Source organism: Dipodomys spectabilis, unplaced genomic scaffold (genome assembly GCF_019054845.1).
Source record: "Dipodomys spectabilis isolate Male_0828 unplaced genomic scaffold, ASM1905484v1 ptg000297l, whole genome shotgun sequence".
Classification (NCBI taxonomy): domain Eukaryota; kingdom Metazoa; phylum Chordata; class Mammalia; order Rodentia; family Heteromyidae; genus Dipodomys; species Dipodomys spectabilis.
The window spans coordinates 8,281,472-8,305,463 of NW_024870974.1; the positions used below are offsets into that span (position 1 = coordinate 8,281,472).

The following is a 23,992-nucleotide window of genomic DNA, read 5'->3' on the forward strand; positions in this document are numbered from 1 at the left end:
GGAAGAGCTAGTGGGAGAACAACAAAGGAGGGGGAGGTAACAGTGCTGGACAAGACATGTACTCATTCCCTTACTCATGTAACTGTAACCCCTCTGTACAATGCTGGACAAGACATGTACTCATTCCCTTACTCATGTAACTGTAACCCCTCTGTACAATGCTGGACAAGACATGTACTCATTCCCTTACTCATGTAACTGTAACCCCTCTGTACAGCATCTTTACAAGAAAATAAAATTTAAAAAAATAAAGAAAATGAGGTAAGGAGAAAGAAAGCCAATTAAAATTGCTGGTGTGATGCCATTGTTTTATGGCTCCCTCAATAAAAGGGACATGTGTCTCACAATTAGAAGTAAAATAGAATTAACAGAAATTTTATGATGAATCGAAGGGCAATTTTTCTTGTCTTTAGGCCTTTATGTAACTCATTTTTTCCTGCAAGGTGACTGAGACAATAGGTAGGATAGTGTTTTAAATTTTCAAGTAACCACGACAGTGTAACCATACTAGAACTGTGCAGTATTTACTAAGAATCTTTTCCCTGTGATGTGAAGCAGGAGACAGAACAAGCAGGCTGATTTCTTGGCTGGTAGCCTTCATGTATTTACTAAAACATTTTAAAAGTGAGATCTGGAGTGTTTGTATGAGTAAATGAATGCTTCTTATTAAGTTAGATCAGTGAGTTACAAAAAAATGCTTGCTTGAAATTCATTCCATAAAATCTAGTAAGTATTCAAATCTTCTCTTACCTCTTAATATTAACATACATAATACATTTAAAGAGGAAAGGTGGAAAAGAAGAGAGGAAGGCTAAAAGGAAGGAACCACTCTATTCAAGTAAAAATTCTAACTTCAGATTATGATCATTTATAATGCACAATTAAGATATGATAGATATTTTAAAAACCACGTTTTACAGAAATATTCTTTCTAATGACAAAGTTAGTGGGTTATAAAAATAAAAAATTTAATTTAGATTTCCATTATACATATTACCATCTAATATTTTACAAGATGGAGAATCTGTTCATTAGGTGGAATTTTCATGTAAACAGTGATTTTTAAAATTAAGACATCTCACACTAAGACTCATGAAACCAGTTCTCTATTTAAAAAAAAGCAACTAAAGTTTTATCTAAATTAAATGTTTTATAATTTTACTTTTTAAGAGGACAGAGTGGCAATGGACCAATCACTTTACTGAAGTATAAACAACTGTAGAAAATACACCTCTTACTGGTATATTATTTTTCTGGCTTAAAAGATGCTAATTTTATAAAATAAAAATAAAGCAAATACATTAGTCTCTATGTCAAGGAAAAGAAGGCTATCTTTTTCTTTTTTGTGTGTGTGCTGCTTCTGGGCCTGATGTCAGGGCTTAGATACTATCTCTGAGCTTTTTTGCTCAAGGCTAACGCTCAACCAGTTGAGCCACAGCTCCACTTCCAGCTTTATGGTGGTTATTTGCAGATAGGATTCTCACAGACTTTTCTTCCTGGGCTGGCTTTGAATTGCAATCCTCAGATCTGTTTCCAGAGATGATAGGATTACAGGCGTGAACCACTGCACCCAGCTTATCTTCCTCTTTACTAACAAAACGTGGAACTATTCTTAAGAAATATAAAATTTAGTATCTTAGAACAATTTCACAGCATATTATCTCAGCAAAAATACTTTTTATTTTGTTAACTAAGAGTTCAAATACAAACAGTATTCTGCCGAAGCAAACCTGTCTTTCATTCTGTAAATAGTCAAGTAAGACCTGGCTCAGAGGAGCTACAGCAAAGACTACATGGACACAGACCCAGACCAGAGCACAAGCTCCAGTGACAAGTACAGCTCAAAGACCAAACATGAATGCCCTTAAATCTTTTGCATAAGTAATCTTACACGTGAGAATATTTACAAATTTTATTTCAGACTGTTAAGATATTTCTTTTGCTCTTTTCCTTAATAGTAAGTAGTTGATATTTTTCTCATTTCTATTAAACACTCTGGAATTGGGTAGCTCTAAGATTTCCCAGGACAATTTTCAATAAAAAAAAGTTTGATGAACAGGCCCTCAAATTGATCCAAAATTTAACCAGTAGTCACATACTTCTCAGTGCCTTTTTCAGTCTGTTCTTGAAAAGTTAATAAATTTTTGCTTCCTTATTTCATTTCCCTTCTTCAATTTTGTCTTTTTCTCCCATACAAGATTAGCAATCTTCTCTATATGACCAAGGAGGAGGTCACTTTCATGACCTTCCATGTGTATGTGTGTGTGTGTGTGTGTGTGTGTGTGTGCGCGCGCGCGCTGGTCTAGTAGGGCTTGTACTCTGGGTCTGGACACTGTCCCTGAGCTTTATTGCTCAAAAGTAGCACTCTACCACTTGAGCCACAGGTCCCACTTCTAGCTTTTTTGGTGGTTAATTGGAGATTAAGAATCTCAATCTTATAGTCCTGTCTGGATTGACTTCAAACCATGATCCTCAGATCTCAACCTCCTGAGTAGTAGGATTGTAGGTGTGAGTCACCAATTCCTGGCTATGACCTTCCAGTTTTAAAGCAAATGGTCCCTTTAAAAATGCTTTCCTAACAAAACAAAGTAACAGGAGGCTGAAAACAAATCAAACATAAAATAATCTTTCAAAGAACGAAAGAGATAATTTACTTCAGATAATTATTATTATGTAAAGTTGCCTACATTATAGACACTTGGTAGTTTTTTTTAGTTGTAATTTCATTTCTAGATCAATGCCTTTTAAAAGAACTTTCTGTAGTCATGAAAATAGGTTACATTTGTGATTCTCAAAAGAAGTCACCTGCAGTGTGGGCATGGTGGCCCTACCTGTAATCCCAGATACAAGGGAGATAGAGATAAGCCAGCCCGGGTGAAAAGTTGGTGAAACTCTCATCTCAACAAATAGTCTGGATATGGTAATCCACAACTATAATTCCAGGTATAAGAGATGAGAATGCTAACATCTTAGGCAAAAAGATGACACACTATCTAAAATACAACTTAAAAGTAAAAATGGCTGAAGGCTTGGCTCAGTTGGCAGAGCACTGGCTTACGAAGGGCAAGCCCTTTATCAGCTCAAGTACTTATCAAAAAAAGAGTGCAACTAAGAAATTTCATTTCAAACTTTATTAAAGATGAATAGTCACATGTTTGTATTATAGTAGAAAGGACAGATGTAGACATTTCTCCTTTCCTTCCTTTTTCTTTACCATCTTGAGCCTTATGGACATGTTCCTATTGATCTTTGGCTCCCTTCTCTGTTATCTGTAAGATTAAATAGCAAGATACATGTCAAAAGTTAAGAGAAATTAAGTTCAAAGGCTATGGTTTCAATGTGAAATGACCCCACAGGCTCCTGTGCAGAGCATGTGTCCTTGCTCAGCTGGCAGAGCTTTTCTGAGAGGAGGTAGGCATTTCAGCAGGATGGGACAAGTTACAGAAGGTCACTGGGCCGTTCCTTTGAAGGTTATACCCAGGCCTCTCATCTATCTCTCTCTATATATGTATCTCTTTCTCTCTAAATTGCTGATTTCTGGCTGCCATGAGATGAAGAGGTCTGCTCCACATCTGCTGCTAAGATAGGTTGAAACCGTGAGCTGAACTAAAAACTTCCTCCATTCATTTGTTTCTATCACAGTGACGTGAAAAACTGCCTAACCCAGGATAATTTTAAATGTGCTTTGTGAATAAAGAATACTGTAATCAGTTATTTTAAAATTTCTAGTCAGCTTTTATTATTTATTATTTATAAATAAAGAATAAATTTAATAAAAAAGAAATAGGAAAACAACACGCTAGAACATAAGGAACAATGTATAGTCTCCCTTAAAATTCTATCAGCTACATAACTGGCCACAGGATAAAAGAAAGGCATCACTACGTTCAAATACAGCATAATCAAATAAAATTAAGGCAACAACTGAAAATCATTTTATACCTATCTATGGTGCTGAGGGAAATTAGTTAACAAAAATGTGTTAACTTGAATGTAAAATGTAATGTGTTAATCAATAAACAACTTCGTGATGACTATTTGTAGTATTATGTACCACAACACTGAATGTCAAACCTTCCCTACTGACAGTTCTGCCTAATTTTGCCTATGCATACATCTAAGTTTAAAATAAAATTATCTTAAAAGGTGACCATAGGCAAGTGGAGTATTTGAAGCTCCCTCTTCTACTTTTCCTCATCTCATCCCCATTCTCCTATGTATCAGTCCGGTCTTTGAGCACAAGTGTAGTATTAAGAGAAAAGTAACTATGATGTCTGTGTGTCAGAAATGGAATCACAGACTTCTCTGCACTGGTGTAAATGTCATTACCACCAATCCCTTCCTCCACTCTGTGCGGATCAGTTTGGCTTTCAGTCCTCTGTTGGTGGTTGGGTATTGGGGGAGGAGGGTAGATAAGAGGTAGGTGAGGCATAGTCAAAACAATCTGATTATTCAGGAGTAGAACTGAGAAGAATTAATGCAAATACCGGTTATGTGCTTAACTGTGTAATGACTTCTATATGGCTACTGATTTGGTTCTTTTTCATTTGGAATTAGAGTAAACATTATAAAACTTACTATTTTGAGCCAGGGCTTGAAGCAGACAATCCAAGCATCCTTCTAAACTATCCTCAGTCTGGTCAACAGCTGTTATCTTCAGTTTCTTTAGCGTATCACTGAGATTATCTGTTAACATAAAAAGAAATTTTAGGAACTTCACCAACCTTAAGACACAGTGAATGTTACACAGTAAAAGCACACCCAACTATCACTAATGTACAAAAGGCCCATTATATTTACTAAACAGCCCAATACCTCCTAAAGTGTCACTGGACTCTGCACTATTTCACATTTTTGTTTTGTTTTGTGCCAGTCCAGGGACTTAAACTCAGGGCCTGGGTGGTCCCTGAGCTTTTTTTGTTTAAGGTTAGCACTCTACCACTTGAACCATATATCTACTTCCAGCTTTTTGGTAGTTAGTGATAAGTCTTACAGATTTCCTACCTGGGCTGGATGCAAACCATGATCCTCAGATCTCAGCCTTCTGAGTAGTAAGGATTAGAGGCATAGCACCAGTGCCCAGCCCTACCATAAGTTTTAAACAAACCTTTATCCATTTAACTCAATATGAAATGTTTACTCTATAACTACTTAAGTGCCAGGGATATCCCAGATTATTACTGAACAACCTTTTTAATATTCATATACTTTAGTAAGCTTGTTTAGGAAAACAGTAGTTGAAAAAACCTACACATCCACAAAGAAATCATATACTTTGTAAGAAATATTTAATTTCATTTTTGCCTCCTTTATTGAAGATTTGTAAAACTTTCAAAATAATATGACTTCAAACTAGACCTCCTGGGCCACACCTGTAATCCAAGCTATTCAAGATTATGGAGATAAGGCTGGGTACTGGCCTGTAATCCTAGCTACTCAAGAGGCTAAGATCTGAGGATCGTGGTTCAAAGCCAGCCCGGGCAGTTTCGTGAGAATCTTATCTCCAATAAACTACTCAGAAAACTAGAAGTGGCACAGTGGCTCAAGAGGTAGAGCGCTTGCCTTGAGCTGAAAAGCTGAGGGACAGTGCCCAGGCCCAGAGTTCAAGCCCCACAACTGACAAAAAAAAAAAAAAAAAAAAAAAAAGATTATGGAGCTCAGAAGAATCGGGGTTAAAGTCTAGCTGGGCAAAAAAATAGTTGAGAGATCCCCATCTTCATCTATAAAAAACTCTGGTTATCTCAGATACACCGACATTACTAATAAGATTGCTTGCGCATAAATGTGAGATTGTATTCAGAAAGTACTGAGAGCAAAAGGGCTGCGAGGAATGGCTCAAACGTAGAGTGCTCGTCTGGTAGGCACGAACCCTGAGTTCAAAACCCAGTACCACCAATGACAATAAAAAGGAGGAGGAGGAGTAGGACGAGGAATGAAGAAGAAAAAGGAAAAAGAGAGGAACTTGAGGAGAACTTCAAATAATACTAAGTGTGATAACTATGTATCTTTAATGCTGTCATTAAAAAAAAATAATAACCTCCTATTCAAAGTTCTGCTTTAAGCCAAGACCTGTCCATTTGGATTATGAGGCAATGCTCCTAAAGTATATATTGGTTCTTCTAGACCACAGACTCTCAAAACATTTTTATACTAATAAAAATTATTGAGGGATTCCTAAAGAGCTTTTTTACCTTGTTTCTGTTGATATTTGACATATTAAAAAGTCAAATTTGAGGTTTTTAAAGATTTGATAATTAATTCAAATGTAATAATTATAAACATGATACATATTATTACAACTATTTTAAACATACTTTATATAGCAATAGGAGACATCTACATAGAACAACATATTCTAAGAAATTCCATTCTATTCAATGAGGGTAGGGATACAGAAGGGGGATAATTGGGAAAAACGAAGGACCACAAAGCATTGTACGTATAACCTGACTTACAGAACTGTAACTCCTGTTTTTTTTTTTTTGGAGGGGGGGGTCCGGTAGTGGGGCCTGAACTCTGGACCTGGGTGCTGTCCCTCAGCTCTTCAGCTCAAGGCTAGCGCTCTACCACTTGAGCCACAGCGCCACTTCTGGCTTTTTTCTTTTTGCTTATGTGGTGTTGAGGAATTGAACCCAGGGCCTCATGTATGCAAGGCAAGTGCTCTACCACTGAGCCACCTTCCCAGCCCTGTAACTCCTTTATACAACTACTTAATAATGATAATAAACAAAAAAAATCCTAGTCAGGAAAAAAATGTTTCTTTATGGAAATAGTGATTTGCCTATTAATGATGAGAAAACGTTTAGAACAAAGTTCCTTAAGTTCTTCATCCAGAGACAACTGAACACAAATCAGATACTGAACATGTTAAATTCACTAAGAGGTCAGCACTTAAACCTTTATGTAATGTAACTGGAGTATTGATACCGTGAGTACATTTGTCAAATACCTAACAATGCATTCAAAATCTGTGCATCTTAAGTGTACAGGAATTATTATAGCTTGTATAAAGACCATACTAGAAAAGAGAAGAACTGAGTCAGGAGTGCTTTCTCATGGAGCAATTTCCATCCAATGACACTTCTTCCTCACTCATCAACTACCCTTACTTCTCACCAGGACAGTAATCATTATGAAATTAATTAACTAAAAAAAAAAAAGGGTTCATGCTATAGGATGTTCTTGAGAAGCTGAGGTAGGAGGATCATTTGTGCTTGAGATCAACGTGGATCACTATTTTAAATGATGTATGTTAACATTGCAGCCGATAATTCCCAGGATTAAATCTCCATTGGTTCTCTGAACCTGGGTATTATTTTTGGATGTGATCAAACTATGAGAGTAAGTCTCAGTTGTGAATCCTTACCACCCAAATTATTTTTCATGTAAGCCAATATCTCTGTAGTGGGGCAGTAGAGAAAGAAATGGATAAATTTTCTTGGGATGTTTCAGTAACAAATATATTCGTTAGTCTTAAATTTTTGCAGTGGTAGTGATCAAAACCCAGGTCTTGGACATACTAAACAATTGCTATACTACTGAGTATACGACTGAGAGTACTACTCTCTCCTCTTATAAGACAATTTGTCTTATGAAAAGAAAATGTGCCATCTTCAAAGGACTAAGGGAAAGTTGACTTTGGGTCATTACTTGAGTCTGCTACTTAGTAACCAGTTAGTTGCTTCTAGCTAAAGCTACAATGTAACCGAGTCCTCTAAAATATCAAAATTTCTCAGGCAAAGGCCTTGAATGCCTTGACAAAGCCAAAGCCTTCTCAATCTTACTGCCTACTGCAGCAATGGACTCTCCCAAGGTCCATGAACTTGTTCTTAGCTTCTAAACACAGTCTTAACATTCATTCTGGTTCTTCATCATTCCTCGCTCTCTGTCCTTCCCACAGCTACTCACAGCCCTTCTCTGACTCAATGGTCAGAGAATGAGGATGAGGGTCGTGGTGCTACACATGCCACCTTCCCTCCTACGCATTGCTCCTTCATCTACGCACTCATCTTGGACACTGCCACATTTTAGACCTTCTTACATTAGGATGAAATCGGACTGCAACTTCTGATAACCCGAACCTGCCAGCTGCTATCATTCTGTTAAAGACAAAATAACAGTTGTACTTTCCTGCTGGACTTTACAAATAACCTTCCTAACCCTTTTTTCTCTTATAATCAACTGTATATGCCATTTGACATCAGCCTCTTTATTTCAACCTCTCTCCTCTATAAACTAGAAACTCAAATTAATTTTTACTGAGAACTGTTTATTGTAATAAGTCTAAAAATTTTACAGTTATTAGACCCTTTTTAAAATACTGATTGAAGACAAATGGATAGGAAAATGAGACTTTTTAAATAATATTCAAATAACTTGACTAGAAATATGTAAGATCATCACTATCATTAAATATACTGGCTTTACATTTCCTTCAACATTTTTTCCATATTAACCATGGTTTACATTTGAAAGTGAAGAATATTCTATTGTATATATTGCTGGATGTGTGTGTTTGTGTGTGTGTGTGTGTGTGTGTGTGTGTGTATGTATGTATGTATTTTGCACGTGCGTGTGTGTATTTGAGTCCAGTAGTTTAAACTTAGGCCTCTGAGTTTTTTTCTTTCCTTTTTGCTCAAGGCTAGTGCTCTTGAGCCACAAGCTCTACCTTCCAGCTTTTTTGGAAATAAAAAGTTTCATGGACATTCTTGCTCAGGCTGGTTTCAAACCTCTATCCTAAGATCTCAGCCTCCTAAGTGGCTGAGCCATTCCGGTGCAGGGCATGTTAAATATTTTTAAAAGGAAACCAAGTACTAAACTAGAATAATGTTGGTCAAAATGTAATGCATCAAATAGCTCCATGTTGAAGAATTGTTTGAATGACCTCTACAAAAAAAGAGTAGCTCTAAAAGATGCTAGCAAGTAAAAACTATGTACTTTCAAACTTCACTCTGTACAGGTAAGTTAATTACATTCACAATACAAACTCTCTAAACACAGAAGGAACTACTTGAAATACATTTGCCTAGTTCTAGCTTCTTGTACCTGTCAGGTTCCTATAAACCCAAACTAAAATCTCACAGCTATCAGTAGTCTATCACCAGATTTTTTTCAGAACAATGCCTTATTCCTAATGTTTTCAATCTCTCATTTCCTGTGTGTCTTAAGTCTTATACTCTCCTCAGCCCTCAAGATTATTAATACGTTGATCTTGGATTACCATCTTAGCAGTGCATATCCATTCCTCCCGGAGTGGATATATACTACTCGAGTACATGCCTGTGATGATTACTTCTGACACTTAGGATTCAATGGTAAAGGATATCTTCCCTCCAAGTTCTGTCCCAGATTCCAGGACATAGTAGACAGTGGAGAAAAACCAGACAAGAAGAAAAAATAAAATTTTAAGAAGAGAAGCCCTTAAATTATGGGAATTTTCAAAAGTGAGGTAAGTTAAAAGAGAATGTCTGGGGGTAGTTTTTACTTTGAGCTTTAAAGTCTCAACAAAAAAAAAAATCAGAACAAGAGCTGGCAAGGGCATAGCTCAAGTAGTAGAGCACCAACTGTTTGGCAAACGTGAAGCTCAAAATTCAAACCCCAGTTCCATCACCACCAAAAGAAATTCTTTATTAGACCATATTCAAGCTAACAAAAACAAACAAATAAAAAGCACACCAAAAAGATGGGGGAAAATATCATATTTGGTAAGATTTTATTATGACGCGTTGAAGACTGACATATAAAGCTTAAATAAATGAGGTAGAAGAAACACAGAGAACTATTTCATTAAGAGAGAGATTGATGTAAAACAATCACATTCTGTAATCTAATAAACAATGAAAGTTATAAATTTGTAGGCAACACCAACTTTTCTGGGTAATAAAATGCCAAGCAGAGAAAAGTGACAGGGACAATGAGTCATAAAATGTGATAGATGAGTTTTAAAAGCAAAACATTAAGAATTCTAAAAATCTATTAAAAATAATACTGGCCTTACTAACACTTATGAGTCCAAAAAGAAATACTATTCAAGGTACTGCTAAGGAAATCAAAAGGCAATTTTAGAGTCACGATAAAATATGAGAATTCCGACAAAAATTAAAGTTAGAAATTAAACAAAAAAATGTAACATAAAGCTATTATAAAAAAAATCTATTATACACCAAAAGTATATAGAGGGTAAATAATTTTGAAAGGTATTTTGAACAATGATATGGTTGAAATACGCTTGGGAAGGAGGGTAAGAAGAGAGACAGAGGTGCGAATGATTGGAGCTTATTGTAAACATGTGTGAAAATAAAATCTCTCTCTGTGTAACTAAAGAAAGGTAATGAGCTGCATGTTGGGGGCTCATGCCTGTAATCTTAGCCATACAGGAGACTGAAATATAAGGAATGAAGTCAGCCAGGAAAATTCTGAGACTCTTTTTTTATAGTTTAATTTTTTAAAATGTTATTGTAAAGGTGGGGTACAGAGGGATTACAGTTACATAGGTCAGGTAATAAGTACGTTTCCTTTGGAACAGTCTCAGCCCCTTCTTTGATCCATCCCAGTCCCCCCCCCCCCACATCCCCCCACATGTATGGTTCATTTCCAACACAGTGTCTAGTGAGTTTTACTGGTAAATTGGTTCACCCTTTGTCCCACCATTTCTGTACTTCCCCTTCCACTCCCCAAATCAGATAAGCTTATATACAAGACAAAGGGTACAGAATCAAAAACAGTGACAGAAGGGGGGGAAAAAAAACAAAGAAAAAAGGAAAGGAAAAAAACCTCTGTAACCAGTACAATTAAAAAAAAAACCTCTGTTCAACCAGACTACACTAAATCCAACCAGCATGAGACCCTGTTCACTGTAGCATTGTCTACCATTGTTAAGATATGGAATCAATCCCAATGCCCCTCAGTGGACAAATGGATCAAGGAAATATGATACATATATATATATATATATATATATATATATATATATAATGGAATTCTATGCTTCCATTATAAAGAATGATATTGCCCCATTCATAAGGAAATGCAAAGATCTAGAAAAAATTATACTAAGCGAAGTAAGCCAGATCCCAAAAAACACAGGCTGCATGATTTCCTGCATTTGTAATAATTAGAATGTGCCTATAAATCTACAAGCAAACCCAATGGACAGTAAAAGACAAATAATTACACTTGGGCATGATTAATTAAATAGCAGTCTAAACATTCACAAAGTGAGAACTAAGGAGGATAATCTTAGGAGAAGATCACAAGGGCGCAATAGCTATGTGCATATGGCCCTATAACATGATGCTTATCAAAATAAACGCCAAGGAAAGTCCTGAGACGCTTACCTCCAATTAACCACTAGAAAGCCAGAAGTGGTCCTGTGGCTGAAAGTGACACAGTGCTAGCCTTGAGTAAAGAGCTCAGGGGCAAAGCCCAGGTGCTGAGTTCAAGCCCCGTGATTGAATCAAAAAAAAAAGTAAAATTCAAGCAATAGATTATGTCAGTTATTCTTATTTGTCCCTCAGCTCGATTCACTCTTAGAGACTGATCTGTAAAAATACAGTTGGACTCTAGGTATTTTCCCTTTGTAGACGGTCTGATTAAAGCTTTGTCTATCAAGGATAATGGCTAGAAAGTTGATCTCCTTCCTGTTCAACCTACATGATTTTCTCCAGTGCCAGTAAGTCATGACTTTCACTGCCCATCCTCCAAACCCCCTTCAACTCAGATAGCAGTTCTGTAGAGAAAAATAATATCAAGTCACTGTTTCCCACACCACTTCCTTATCTTTGTAAATACGTGTACCAGTGGACTTGTAGGGCCACCCATGGCCATTCTGACTTAAACTGTACACAGAAATGTGTTCCATTCCTGAAGACTCTCTAGTGGTGGAGTTCTAGCAGTCTCTTCCCGAGTGCCTCAACTTCCTCTGTATGTCCAACTCTGTGTGCCCTTCCAGCGCTGTCTGCCAACTTGCTCTCCAAAGCAATGTTCATGTAGATCCAACGCCAGTAGTTCATCTCTAGCCTGGGCAACCCAATGGACTTCTCTGCTATCTTGAGTTGGAACTATTTCAGTCAAAACCTGCCTTTCCAAGGAATTTCTCCTTCCTTGGACACATTCCCTCAGGCCTAGATTACCCTTTATAGTTTGCTGTTCGCTTTTCATATTCGTTCTATTATTGCTTAAACGCTTTACCATAAATGTCCCCTGTTTAAATTACTGTGTGGGAAGACAATTTTCCCTAGACTTCTTGGCATTCCTATAAAGTTGGGATTTTTCTGAGCAAAGGAAATTGATAAGTTATAATAAAGATAAGCCTCTCGCCCTGGAGATATTCCAGTGTCAAAAAAAAAAAAGTCCCCCTTTTCTTCTTAGAGATTTGCTTTTGGCTTATTTTCAAGGTAATAAGCTCTGAGATGCCTATTTCTTCCTAAGGAGGATTTGTTTAATTCTAGCATATGATGTATTGGGTGGGGTGGGGTGGGGTTTAAGGGCAATATTGGCTGGGCAGATGTGGCAGCAACCTATATATGCTTCCAGTGTTATAATTTTAGAGTCCTTCCCTAGGGTACAACCCTGTACATATGTAAGGTAACATCAGGCTGCATACAGCATTGCCAAATTGAGATTTGGGCCTGGGAAAAGAGCACTAAAACGCTGTGTGAGCAGCAAACAGAAGGCATATTTCCTGTCAAAATCACCACTCCCTCAGTCAATATATATAAACATATTGTATCAATAGTCTTATGCTTAGACCTAAACTGATACACAAGTATAAACAGACCTCCCAGAAAAAATAAGGTATGCTATGCATAAAATAACTGATAAATTATAGTAACTTAAAATTTACTCACATTTCTATTTTTTCCCAATATGAATGAAGTGCCTACCAATCACCAACCACGCTAGCCAATGCTAAAGAAACCAAGATGGATATAGCATACCTCAAGCCTCCCTTGCTCACAATATATACCAATAATTTTTCTTTTTAGTTTTCATTTTATTTTGGTAAGAATTACTTTTCCCTATCTAACTCCTAGAAGCAGTGTTAGCAGTTTCTCATGTGTCCTCCCACCAACAGCCCATGTGTACACAATTATACATATAATTACATTTATAATTCACATACACACACACCAAAAAAGCCTCAAGGCATAAGCAACCTAAATGTGATTACAGCCTTGATTACTTTTATCATGGTAATGATCTTAATTTTAAAAAAATGATTAGAATTGTTATTTGAAAAAAAAAAATCTCAGCATATAACTGAAATCCCTTGGTACATTTGTGACAGAGTATTTCACTCAGTAGCAATCAACACAGAAAAAAATCCCACCAGCTTCCAGAAAGCAACAGGAAAGATATGCTTCAAAAGCAAATTTTCCCATATATTGACTTAAGGCTATAGCCCTAAGATTATTGCAAACAGTAAGATTTTCGGTTTGGGGGGGGGGACCAACATAGATACCTTTTTGTTCCTAAAAAGTTTTACTAGCCCAATAAAAACATATAAACTTTAATTTATACATCTAAGAGTATCGAGTGACACTTTTTCCTTAGCCAAACTAGCAGCATCATAAAGCTATGGTGAAACTTGCAGTAATGTTTCAACATGCCTATTTCTGCCCTGGCTGTTAAGAAAGTCAACTAATTGCTCCTCAAGGGAATTGTTGTCATAATAATAAAAAATTAAAAAAAAAACAAGTTTAAAAAAAACAAAACCAAAATAATGAATGCTATGTACTAGGCAAAAGAAGGCTAGCCTAAGCTACTTAGACTCCCTTCATTTGAAGCTACAGAAAAACTCAGTAAACATTTATTCAGCAGGTAGTTCTTCGCTTTGATGAATTTTAATGGCAATCTGTTTCTTACTGAGAATATGTTAACATTTAGGTAACTGTTCCAATTATTGTTATTATATAACATATCACCTCAAACTTATTCCCAGGAGCCAAAGGCCATTTTGCTATGCTCATAGATTCTGTTAACCAGGAATTTTTCACAACAGAAATTGAGGATGGCTGATGGTTTATCTCTTTTCTATACGGTGTGGCCCTGGATACAGTCTCAAAGGTTAGGAATGATTCTTGGGATGATTCAATAGTTGGGGCTGGGGCATCATCTTAATTCCTGAAGGTTCCTTAACTCACTTAACCTAGAGACTGTCTTGGGAAGATTTAAAGACTACAAGTATTGACCTGATCATGGTGGGGGGGGGGGGGGGGAAGAGGGAGAAAGAGGGGACACACAAGTTCTAGAAGATAAACTGGTACAAGAAGACTGTGAATGTTGTATCTTTGGAAAATCTGCTACATAACAATATTCACTTCTTGGCTTGATAAAAGTTGTACAATACAAAGTATTATATTCTTCGCCTTTATTTCGGAGTACAAGATAAAGTTTTTCAAAGCTGATTATATTTTCAGCTTTGGAAATATAAATTAGTACCTTCATGGACATTGCTTTGTGTAATGTCTTTAACTTTCCTGTGAAGTAAGTGTTATTATTCTCTGCATTTTAACTAATGAAATCAGAAACTGCATAGGTAGCCTGGAAACAAGCACCTGAACTGAGGTAGAGCCAAACATATGTTTTCAAAGACACATAGCTTGTGCAGATTACAAAGCAAAAACTGTGTTTTGCTCTTAAGAATGAATTGATCCAATCACACTCTCTAGTTGTACTAGGTAACAACTACCTATATGCCTGAATATGTGAACTAAAAAAGAAACAAAAACAAAACAATAAAATATAGCAGTCTCCACCATACTATCACAAGGATAATACAGTGCTGAACAGCTTCTCTAGCTTTGGCTGTTTAATTCAGCAAGTAGACAAATTCTAGAGAAAGCCTGAAGATCCTTGCATGTAATAAGCGCTTATTCGTGCCGAAGAAGCTGTAGTAGGTGCGGAAAGATTAAATAACAACCTATACTCTCATTCAAATTCTTAAGTCTGTGTTTTCTCTTTGGGGAATTAAAATTACAGCCTTTTCTGTTTCTACTACTCATTTCTTTCATATTATTTCTTACCTACAGTAGAATTTGAGCTTCTCAAAAGTGGAAAACGTGACAACCTGCTCTACTTATTCTGTCACTTGCAGAAATGCCTAGTATGGTTAATCTTGTCTAGAGTTCCTCATTTGACTCACAGTGCTTATATAAACCATAATAAAAGCCAGAAATGTGGCACAGTGGGCAGCTGTTATTCTTTCATTTCTGCTTACTATCACACTAGCCTTACCCTACAATGCATTTCTGCAACGAAAAGGAATTCAATCCAGCCATGCAAATTTTTTCTTTGTTCCGATTTTGTATTTTGACTGGATGTAGCTCATAATTTTATGAGTGCAAATAAACATTTATATCTCATTAATGTTTGATTTTTAAATAATGATCAGTTACATCTTTTTTTTTTTTTTTGGTCCTGGGGCTTGAACTCTGGGCCTGGGTGCTGTCCCTCAGCTCTTCAACTCAAGGCTAGCGTTTTACCACTTGAGCTAGAGTGTCACTTCGGGTTTTCTGGTGGTTAATTGGAGATGAGTCTCATGAACTTTCCTGCCTGGGCTGGCTTTGAACTGTGATCCACAGATCTCAGCTGCCAGTGTAGCTAGGATTACAGGCGTGAGCCACCAGCACCCGGCTCAGTTACATCTTTTAAAATGGAATTATTGGAGGAATCTTCAAATGGGAGTATTTTTCAAAAGGGGAAATGACAGAAAGAGCGAGATTGTGGGGCACACTATAAGCATGTACAGAAACATCACAATCACACACCTGTTATACAACTAATGTATGTGAACAAAATTTCTTAAAAATAAAAGGACAATTTAATATTCCTTCTTTAAAAAAGAAGCATTAAAAGAAATATCTTTTAAAACCGGACAAATTCTCAGAAGGGGAATTGTGTTTCTCACAGCTTTGAAAGGAATCTTTTAAAATAAAAGTACAATTCCAGGTTTGTTTTGTCCTATGGAAAAAAGTAATCGCATCACAAATTAAGGGAAATTACTAGTTAGTTGAACTGCTCAAAATAATTTTATGTAATGTTTATGTAATCATAAAAATTTAGAATTTAAATGACAAACTTAATGTTTTATACCATCATTCTGTACAATCCCTTCATATATAATTTTGAAGAATTCTATGTAATTCTCATGTTAGTAAAAATACTTCCTAGAATATAAGAAGTACTCCTTAGAAATAATTTATCAGTCCAGTTGCACTCTGATGACCTTCTAAAATGCCATACCACTATTTTCCCTAGAAAATGTACTTAATGCTCAAAGGTCAAAAAATAAGGAAAGGAAAAACACAGCAGATCTTAGTTTGAAACAATATAGTTCTTACCAAATAACGGGGCTTCAAATTTTTCAAATTATAATTAGTATTAGTTCTTCCTGAAATAAGCTTCTCCCCCCTATTAGAAATCTGTTTTTAACTTTGTTTCACAATCCTAGTGATACTATCTTCACAGTATCCGTATGAAATGGTACTATTAAAAAATTAAGTAACTTGTCAAAGGTGATAATATATAATATACAAGTTATGGAAAAGCAGAAGATTTATCTCTCCTTCCTTTTCCTCTCCTTCCCTCCTCTTCTCATTGCCTCAAAATTCTTGTATCATTCTGGACAACTGAAAATTCAGGTTAACCATGATTAGTTAACCATCATAGGTAGTTAGCTGAGAAGACTAGTTGCATGTGGTAATTTTTTCTTCTTAATTTTAAAAACAATCCTAGCTACTCAGGAGTCTGCTATATGGAGGATCATGATTCAAAGCCAGCCCCAGCAGGAAAGTCTGCGAGACTTATCTCCAATTAACTACCAAAAAGCTGGAAATGATGGAGCTATGGCTCAAGTGGTACAGTGCTAGTTCAAGACCTAGGACTGGCACAAAACAAACAAAAAAAATCACTTTTTCAAAAGCAACAATACAACTTGACTACAAAACCACTGGCAATATAATTAGCACATACTGTTTCAGCAACAGTAACAGAAATCTCCCATGAACTACAAATTCAGATACCTCCATAATTCAGACACAGAGTATTAGTGAATATTAGTATAGTATTGCTAAGTCAACTTTGTAAGACATAAGAGAAGGCAGAAAAGGTATAGAATTTTTCCAGCCATCCACTTACTTGAATGAATTCTTGCCATGAGCTTGCCTATGGCAAATGTGTGCACTTGCCCAGTCTGAAAGAAAGTATCCCTACTCTACTTCCACCAATTCTGCCATGTAGGAAGCTGGGCCCAAGGAAACCCAATCTTGGGACTACTCAGAAGTGAGTGTTTCATTGTGACTAGCAGGTCAAAGCAAGAAAAGTGTATGCATGGTCCCAACTTATGATCTTTCAGCTTTATCATAGTACAAAACCAATAGGCATTCATTCAGTTGAATTCATCTTCCAAAACTGTATCTAGTAAATGTTAGTATAATACAGTAATACTCTTCAAGCTGGGCAGTGAGCAGTCACTTTTAATCAGCCAAAAGATTGCAAATGTCAAGAGATCACCTACAATGTACTGTGTTGTTACCATAGTCAGGAAGTTATTTATATGCATTTTTGACTTGTGACGTTTTCAACTTACATTTAATTTATAACTCCAGTATAAATTAAGGACTGTCTTGACTTCAAATGTCATGTTTTCAAGTCATTTGAAGTATGTGTGGACTATTTTGTTACTGGGTTGGATGGAAAGTTATTTCATTATACAATGACCACTACATATTAGAAAAATACAATGTACATAGTTATTACCAGACTAAACATTCATCAATGTTTTACTCATAGGAAAGCAGTCATCAGAGAAATATTGTAATTTTTAAAAATTATCTCACCCCACAGAATGTCTTCACAAAGTGAAAACAAACCTGAAAACTAGGTTTCTGAATGGTTCATTTATTATCCAAGCACACACAAAAAGCTATCATCCATGGTGAATTAAATTGTACTGACTACAAATATACACTTACAAAGGCCTTTCAGCTGAGGATGATCACACATACCTATAATCCCAGCACTTGAGATAGGAGGATTGCCCGAGCTACAGAGCAAAATCTCATGTCAAAAACAAAACAACAAACCTCACAAGGAGGCTAGGAATTTGGCTTAGAGGTAGTGCTTGCCTAGTATGCATGAGGCCCTGGGGTTTGATTCCTTAGTGCCACATCAATAAACTAAGTTAAAATTAAAAAAAAAAAAAAAGGAATTGTCTTCAATGACACTAACTAATTGAGGTACAGATTAAAATTTAAAGAGAAGGCAAAGATTTTTAAAGATTCTTTCAAGGTTTTTAAAGGCTAATCAGAGATTGGAAATCAGGACCTCAGACTTGCTAAGTACTTGCTACGTCTCATCACCTTGAGCCATATCCCCAACTGTTTTCCTTGAGTTATTTTTCAGATACTGTTTGCCAGAAGGGGCTAGCCTTGGTCCTCCTACCCATTCCTTCTGCATGGCTGGAAATAGAGACCTAGGCCAGTATATCCAGCTTATTTATTCAGATGGAATCTCACTAACCTGTGAATCTGCAGATTGCTGCCCACTGGGAATTTCAACTGCAGGTATGCAGCACCCTATCTGACCTTCCTTAGCTCTTGGTTCATTGACAGATACTAGTGAGATAGTGCCATTGCTTTTTCAAGAAGTCAATTCCAAATGCCTGAAGAGTCTGCCTCTATGCAGGGAGTCCACACAGGCAATAACAGCAAAAATATCTTCAAAGTTCAGAAAGTACTAATTATATATAACCTGAAGTAAACTCTGCTAAAATGTGTTAAAACTGAAGTGGCAAAAGTCTATAAGGAGGAGTAGAAGTCTGGAAGAACAAAGTGTGTGAAAAAGGAAGGTGTTTCACATCTAAGGTTTGTAAAAAGCCTAGGGTTCTTCATCAACAGGTTTTTTCTATGGGGACCATATTTTAATCTATCGTGTGTCATTGAACCCGTCCTATCACCAGTGAACTCCATCCGCTCTCCCAGAGCATCTCCACCAGAAATAAAAACAATATCCTGACTTGCCTTATCACACAGATGCCTGAAGGCTCAGGGCATAAATGAAATTTCTGGAAAAAAAAATTTCCTTCAAACAGTATGATCAACAATAAATATCTTTCAAAATTAGCCTTTGCTGTACATTTGATGTTTCCTAATGGATCTGGCTTAAAAGCCAAAGCAAAATCAGCCTTTATATGAGAAATTCCAGAAATGTGTACAATACTGCAATAAACACACTTTGATAACTGTCCAAATCAGATGCTACAACTGATCTACATGCTGCCTGCATCATCAAAAGTTAAATATTCTTATCCATGCACATAACAAAATTTTAACAGATATGGTTTGCAAGTTGCAACTAGAGTTGCAATAGTTGCTTTTCAGATCTCCCTACAAGTACAAAGGAAATTTCCATATTTCAAAATTCATTTAATTATCCAACTGAGGCACTCCCACAGAGCCTTCAAAAGTATTAATAGATAACCACCAGACAATGGAAGATCTTAAATGTCACTTCACGAAGTGGTTAATCTGCAGGCAAAATGGCAAATACCAGAAGACTATAAAAGGATTCTACAAATGCTTTTATACAGAAAATAGGCTCATTAAACCCATGTGCAGGCCTATGGCTATAGCTCAGTAGTACAGTGCTTATCTAGTTTACACGAGGCCCTGGGTTATTGAACCCATTCAACATCACCAAAAACACATACGTACACACACAATTGACACTAACTATCTATGTGGGAAAAAGTATTTCAAAAATGAAACTCATAAAACTGCATTAGAGACCTGCATGAACAGATAAACACCTAAATCCATTCCTATGGCAGGGTACCATTGAACCACCATCAAGTGAAGTATTATCCCAACAGAATTTCAATCTTTTCACTCTGTATTATAATAATCTGTGTTCAATTAATGTTGCCACATTTTAAATTCTGCTCAAAAATTGTAGGTATCTGTTTTCATCATATATATATATATATATATTTTCTTGCCACTGTCATACCCTTGATTCTGCCTCTTAGCCCACAAAGCCTAAATACTTCCCATCTGGCCCTTTAGGGAACAAGTCTGCCAGCCTCTGCTTGATGGGTGTATTCCCAGTGCCATATCACCAGAAATGTCTCTAACATCCACAACCCACCCCACACTACTAAATCAGAATGTGAAGGTAGCCCAGTGATGTTTTTAAAAACAAACTCTCCAGAAGTTCTTAATCAAGCTAAAACCCTTAAAAAACACTATTTTAAATCAGGGCTTTAGACTGTTCTGTTCTCTTGGACAGATTTAAATTCTTTAAATCAGTAAACCAAGAAGTGTCGACCAATTCATAGAACCGTTGAAATGATTAAATTATTCTAAACAATGTATATAGTGTTGGTTAACACCAACAATTCTTAATAAATGGCAATTAACTCAGTGGGGTATTGGAGACTTCTATACTGGCCTACTAACCAGAATTATTAAACTTTTGGAGATATTAATGTGAGTTATTAAAACAGATATTATTGAAAAATACATGGTATATATTTTGTTAGTTAAGAGCAGTATTCACATTCAAACCATCATTACTTCATTACTACATTTTACTATCATTTGTGCTCATGAGATGATTATGTTTGTATAGTGGTTATACTACAATAGATTGCTGTGTCTCAGGAAGCTGACAACCACCACAAATCAAGGCTTATATGGAAAAGGACTTTTGGCTAAACATTGGCAGCTTCTTCTAGTTAACATTATAAAAAATGTACAATAAATTCAGTTTGAACTCAATAGGTTTGAATTAATTACACAAGTACAGATGTCTAATAATATGCTAAATACAAAAGTGTAGTACGCATACATGTATGAACACGCACACATATGTGATATATGTTTAAAATCATTCTGTGAAGAAAACCACTTTGGAATCATAGCTACTAGCTTAATGTAATCACTCTCGTTTATCACCACCCTAGTACTTGCTTTTTACTTCTGGAATGCTTCTAGTAACAATTGTCTAAATAGATGTAGTGAAAGAATTATATTCCTCTAGCATCCCTGTGGAAGCCAATGTAAGAACTGGCTTTCTTAGGCCTCTTGTTTCAACAAAGCTAACAAATTGTTCCAAGCCCATACGTTGTTCCCTCAAGTAGAAATTATCATTCAAAACTAAAGAAAATGGCCATGAGACATTAGTCATACCAAGTAGTTCAAACTTCAATTTCAAACAATCACATAATTTTAGAATCAAAAGACTCTACAGCTGCCATGGCTTGACTGCTTCCTTCAAAACTCATGTTGAAACATAATCCCCAATGACAGATATTACAAAAATAAAAACTGCACTATCTGAAGTCATAAGGATATAAGAAAGTAGAATGTCAAAGAAATGTGAAACACTATGATGAAACTACAAATTATTCTCAAGCCAGAAAAGAGCCTGTCATTCCCTATGAAATGTAACATTTTACTACATAGAAATATCTAATGGTCCCTCCACAACAAGTCAAGTCCAAATCCTTCTTCTAACTTCCATTTTCTGATAATTATCTATTCAAAGTTTTTCATGTTACCTATTATTTGCTCTAGCCAAACATGGCTATCTGAGAAACTCAAAGGTTTCCTATCTTCATGTATGTCATGTCTTCCTCCCACTCCACCCTACCCCAATTCTTTGAAAAAAGAATATGATTTTCAAGTAGTCAAACAGAGGAGATTCAATTCAACATATCCGTTCATGAGGACAACACATCTTGATCATTGTCACCCCTTTTCATAATTGTCCCCATCTTTCCCAATCCCATCCATCCCCTCAATTTTCACATATATAGCTTGAACGTCATGATTGTGTTTGTCCACTCTTCCTCTCTCCAGTCATTTCCCTCTCTCCCTTTGACTTCACTTCCTTACCATGAATTCCAGCTTCCAGGTATTTATTTTGTTAAACTGTAAGATAGTTACTGAAGAGAGTTACACCACTGGAATCCTCCCCTACACATACCATGCTCTAGTTAATATGTTTCTGCATATATGCATATAACCCTGTATATCTTTACATATATACTTATAATTCAGATCTAACTTCCACGTATGAGCCTGACTTACTTTACTTTACATAGCATCATTTTTCCCCAGGTACATACATTTCCTTGCAAATGATGTATCACTTTTTTTCCTGATGAATAAGAATATATACATACACACATATCTGTGTGTGTGTGTGTATGTATATATATATATATATATATATATATATATATACACACACATACACACACATACATATACACAAACCACATTTTCTTGACCCATACATCCACTGAAGGGCATCTGGGCTATTTTCATAATTTGGCTCTGCCTACCCCCAATTCTATTCAACAGTCTCATCTTTCAGAAGCTTAACTGACCTTTGGCTCAACTAGCAACAATTCTCTAAAATCTTCTTTCTAGCACCAGAATCTGTAACACACATAAAGGTCTTTTACATAATTTATGTATCTATTTCCACATTAGTTATGTGTGACACATTGTTTCTATTTAAGATGATAAGGAACAAGCCAATATTGCTAGTTTTTGCCTGTACTCCTAGTTAGTTACTTAGGAGACTGAGATCTGAAGATCAAAGTTTGAAGATACCTCAAGCAGGAAAGTCCCTAAAACTTGTATCTTCAACTAATCACCACAAGGCCAGAAGGTGTCGTGTAGCTCAAGTGGTAGAGTTCCATCCTTGAATGAAAAAGCTAAAGAACACAGCTCAGGGCTTGAGTTTAAGTCCTAGTACTGGCAAAAAGAAAAAAAGACTATAAGAAACTTGAAACATCAATGTTATATTCATCTTTGTCTTCCCATAGTACACTATACATAGATGACAATAAATAATAAACATTGAACTTATGATTAAATATATATAAATAATAGCTGTGGATATAAAGGAATTTGCCTTCATTTTCTTGTGGAGAAAATTATTGCTATAAGGATATATATTTTTAAAGTATTTAGTTTGATAGCAGATTTAAGAGGGATTTTCCCTACCATTATCAATGAGTACATCCTATAAATTGTCTTAACAACTTCCTTGACCCACATATAAAATTATCTACAAGGTTTCACTTTTACATTATGGTATGTATGTGCTTGTCATTACCCCAAACCACCTTTGAAATAGTAGGTGAAGTTCAAAAAGAAATGGCTTGCTGAGATTGACCCCAAACCCTCAATGTGTGTGTGTGTGTGTGTGTGTGTGTGTGTGTGTGCATGTGTGTGTTTTCAAGAAAGGCCATATTCTGAAGGGCTTGGGGAAGGGGGGGGGGGGGGGGAAGAAAGGCCATATTCTAATCACTCTTCCCTTTTCCCTGTCTCTACATCCTTATAACATTTACCAACCCAAATATTTCTTCAGAGGTTCAAAATAGCTACTTTAAAGAATTAAAGACTTATAAATACCTGCTATGCGAAAAGCACTGGGAGAAATACAAAACTCAAGGCTTAAACTTAATCTTCTAAAATTCAGATGAAATGCACAACACATAAATAATTCCATTAAGAGGTATATTATGTAAGTGCCAAAAGGTTTCTAAGAAGGTACACAGAGTACTATAAGGAAAGAGAGATTATTCTAAGCAGTTTCTGAGAACTTGAAAATTAGATGAGTTTCTATTTTGACCTTTAAAAAAAAAATCAAACTATTCAGCATGAGTTTTAAATAGTAATTTCATTTATTTTAGGTATTTTATTCACTAGTTTTGTAACAATAGTTAAAGAGTTTTTCTCTTAAATATTGATTCAACATTAAGGTAAAAATTTAAATGGATTTTTAAGCTCACCTCGAAAAAATAATGTATCTTACAAGCCCAATTGGTGACCTGTAATTAGGAAATCTGTGCATGTTCAAAGCCACAGCATGCTCAATAATCTAATTTAATAATTCATTAGGAAACCCCAGTCCTAGGGGAAGGGTGGGGGCACATACAAAGGGGCCATCCTGTCTGTACAGAAATCTGTTT

At 36.0% G+C, this 23,992-nt stretch overlaps 1 protein-coding gene across 4 annotated transcripts in view; it reads right to left on the reverse strand.

Annotated features, from left to right (window-relative positions):
* Nucleotides 1-23,992, reverse strand: part of Rap1gds1 (Rap1 GTPase-GDP dissociation stimulator 1) — a 96,740-nt gene that overhangs the window by 71,011 nt on the left and 1,737 nt on the right. For all 4 annotated transcript variants that reach the window (XM_042701584.1, XM_042701582.1, XM_042701583.1 and 1 more), the window contains exon 2: nt 4,579-4,686. In XM_042701584.1, the coding sequence (XP_042557518.1) occupies nt 4,579-4,686 (108 nt within the window). The remainder of the gene's footprint in view (nt 1-4,578; nt 4,687-23,992) is intronic.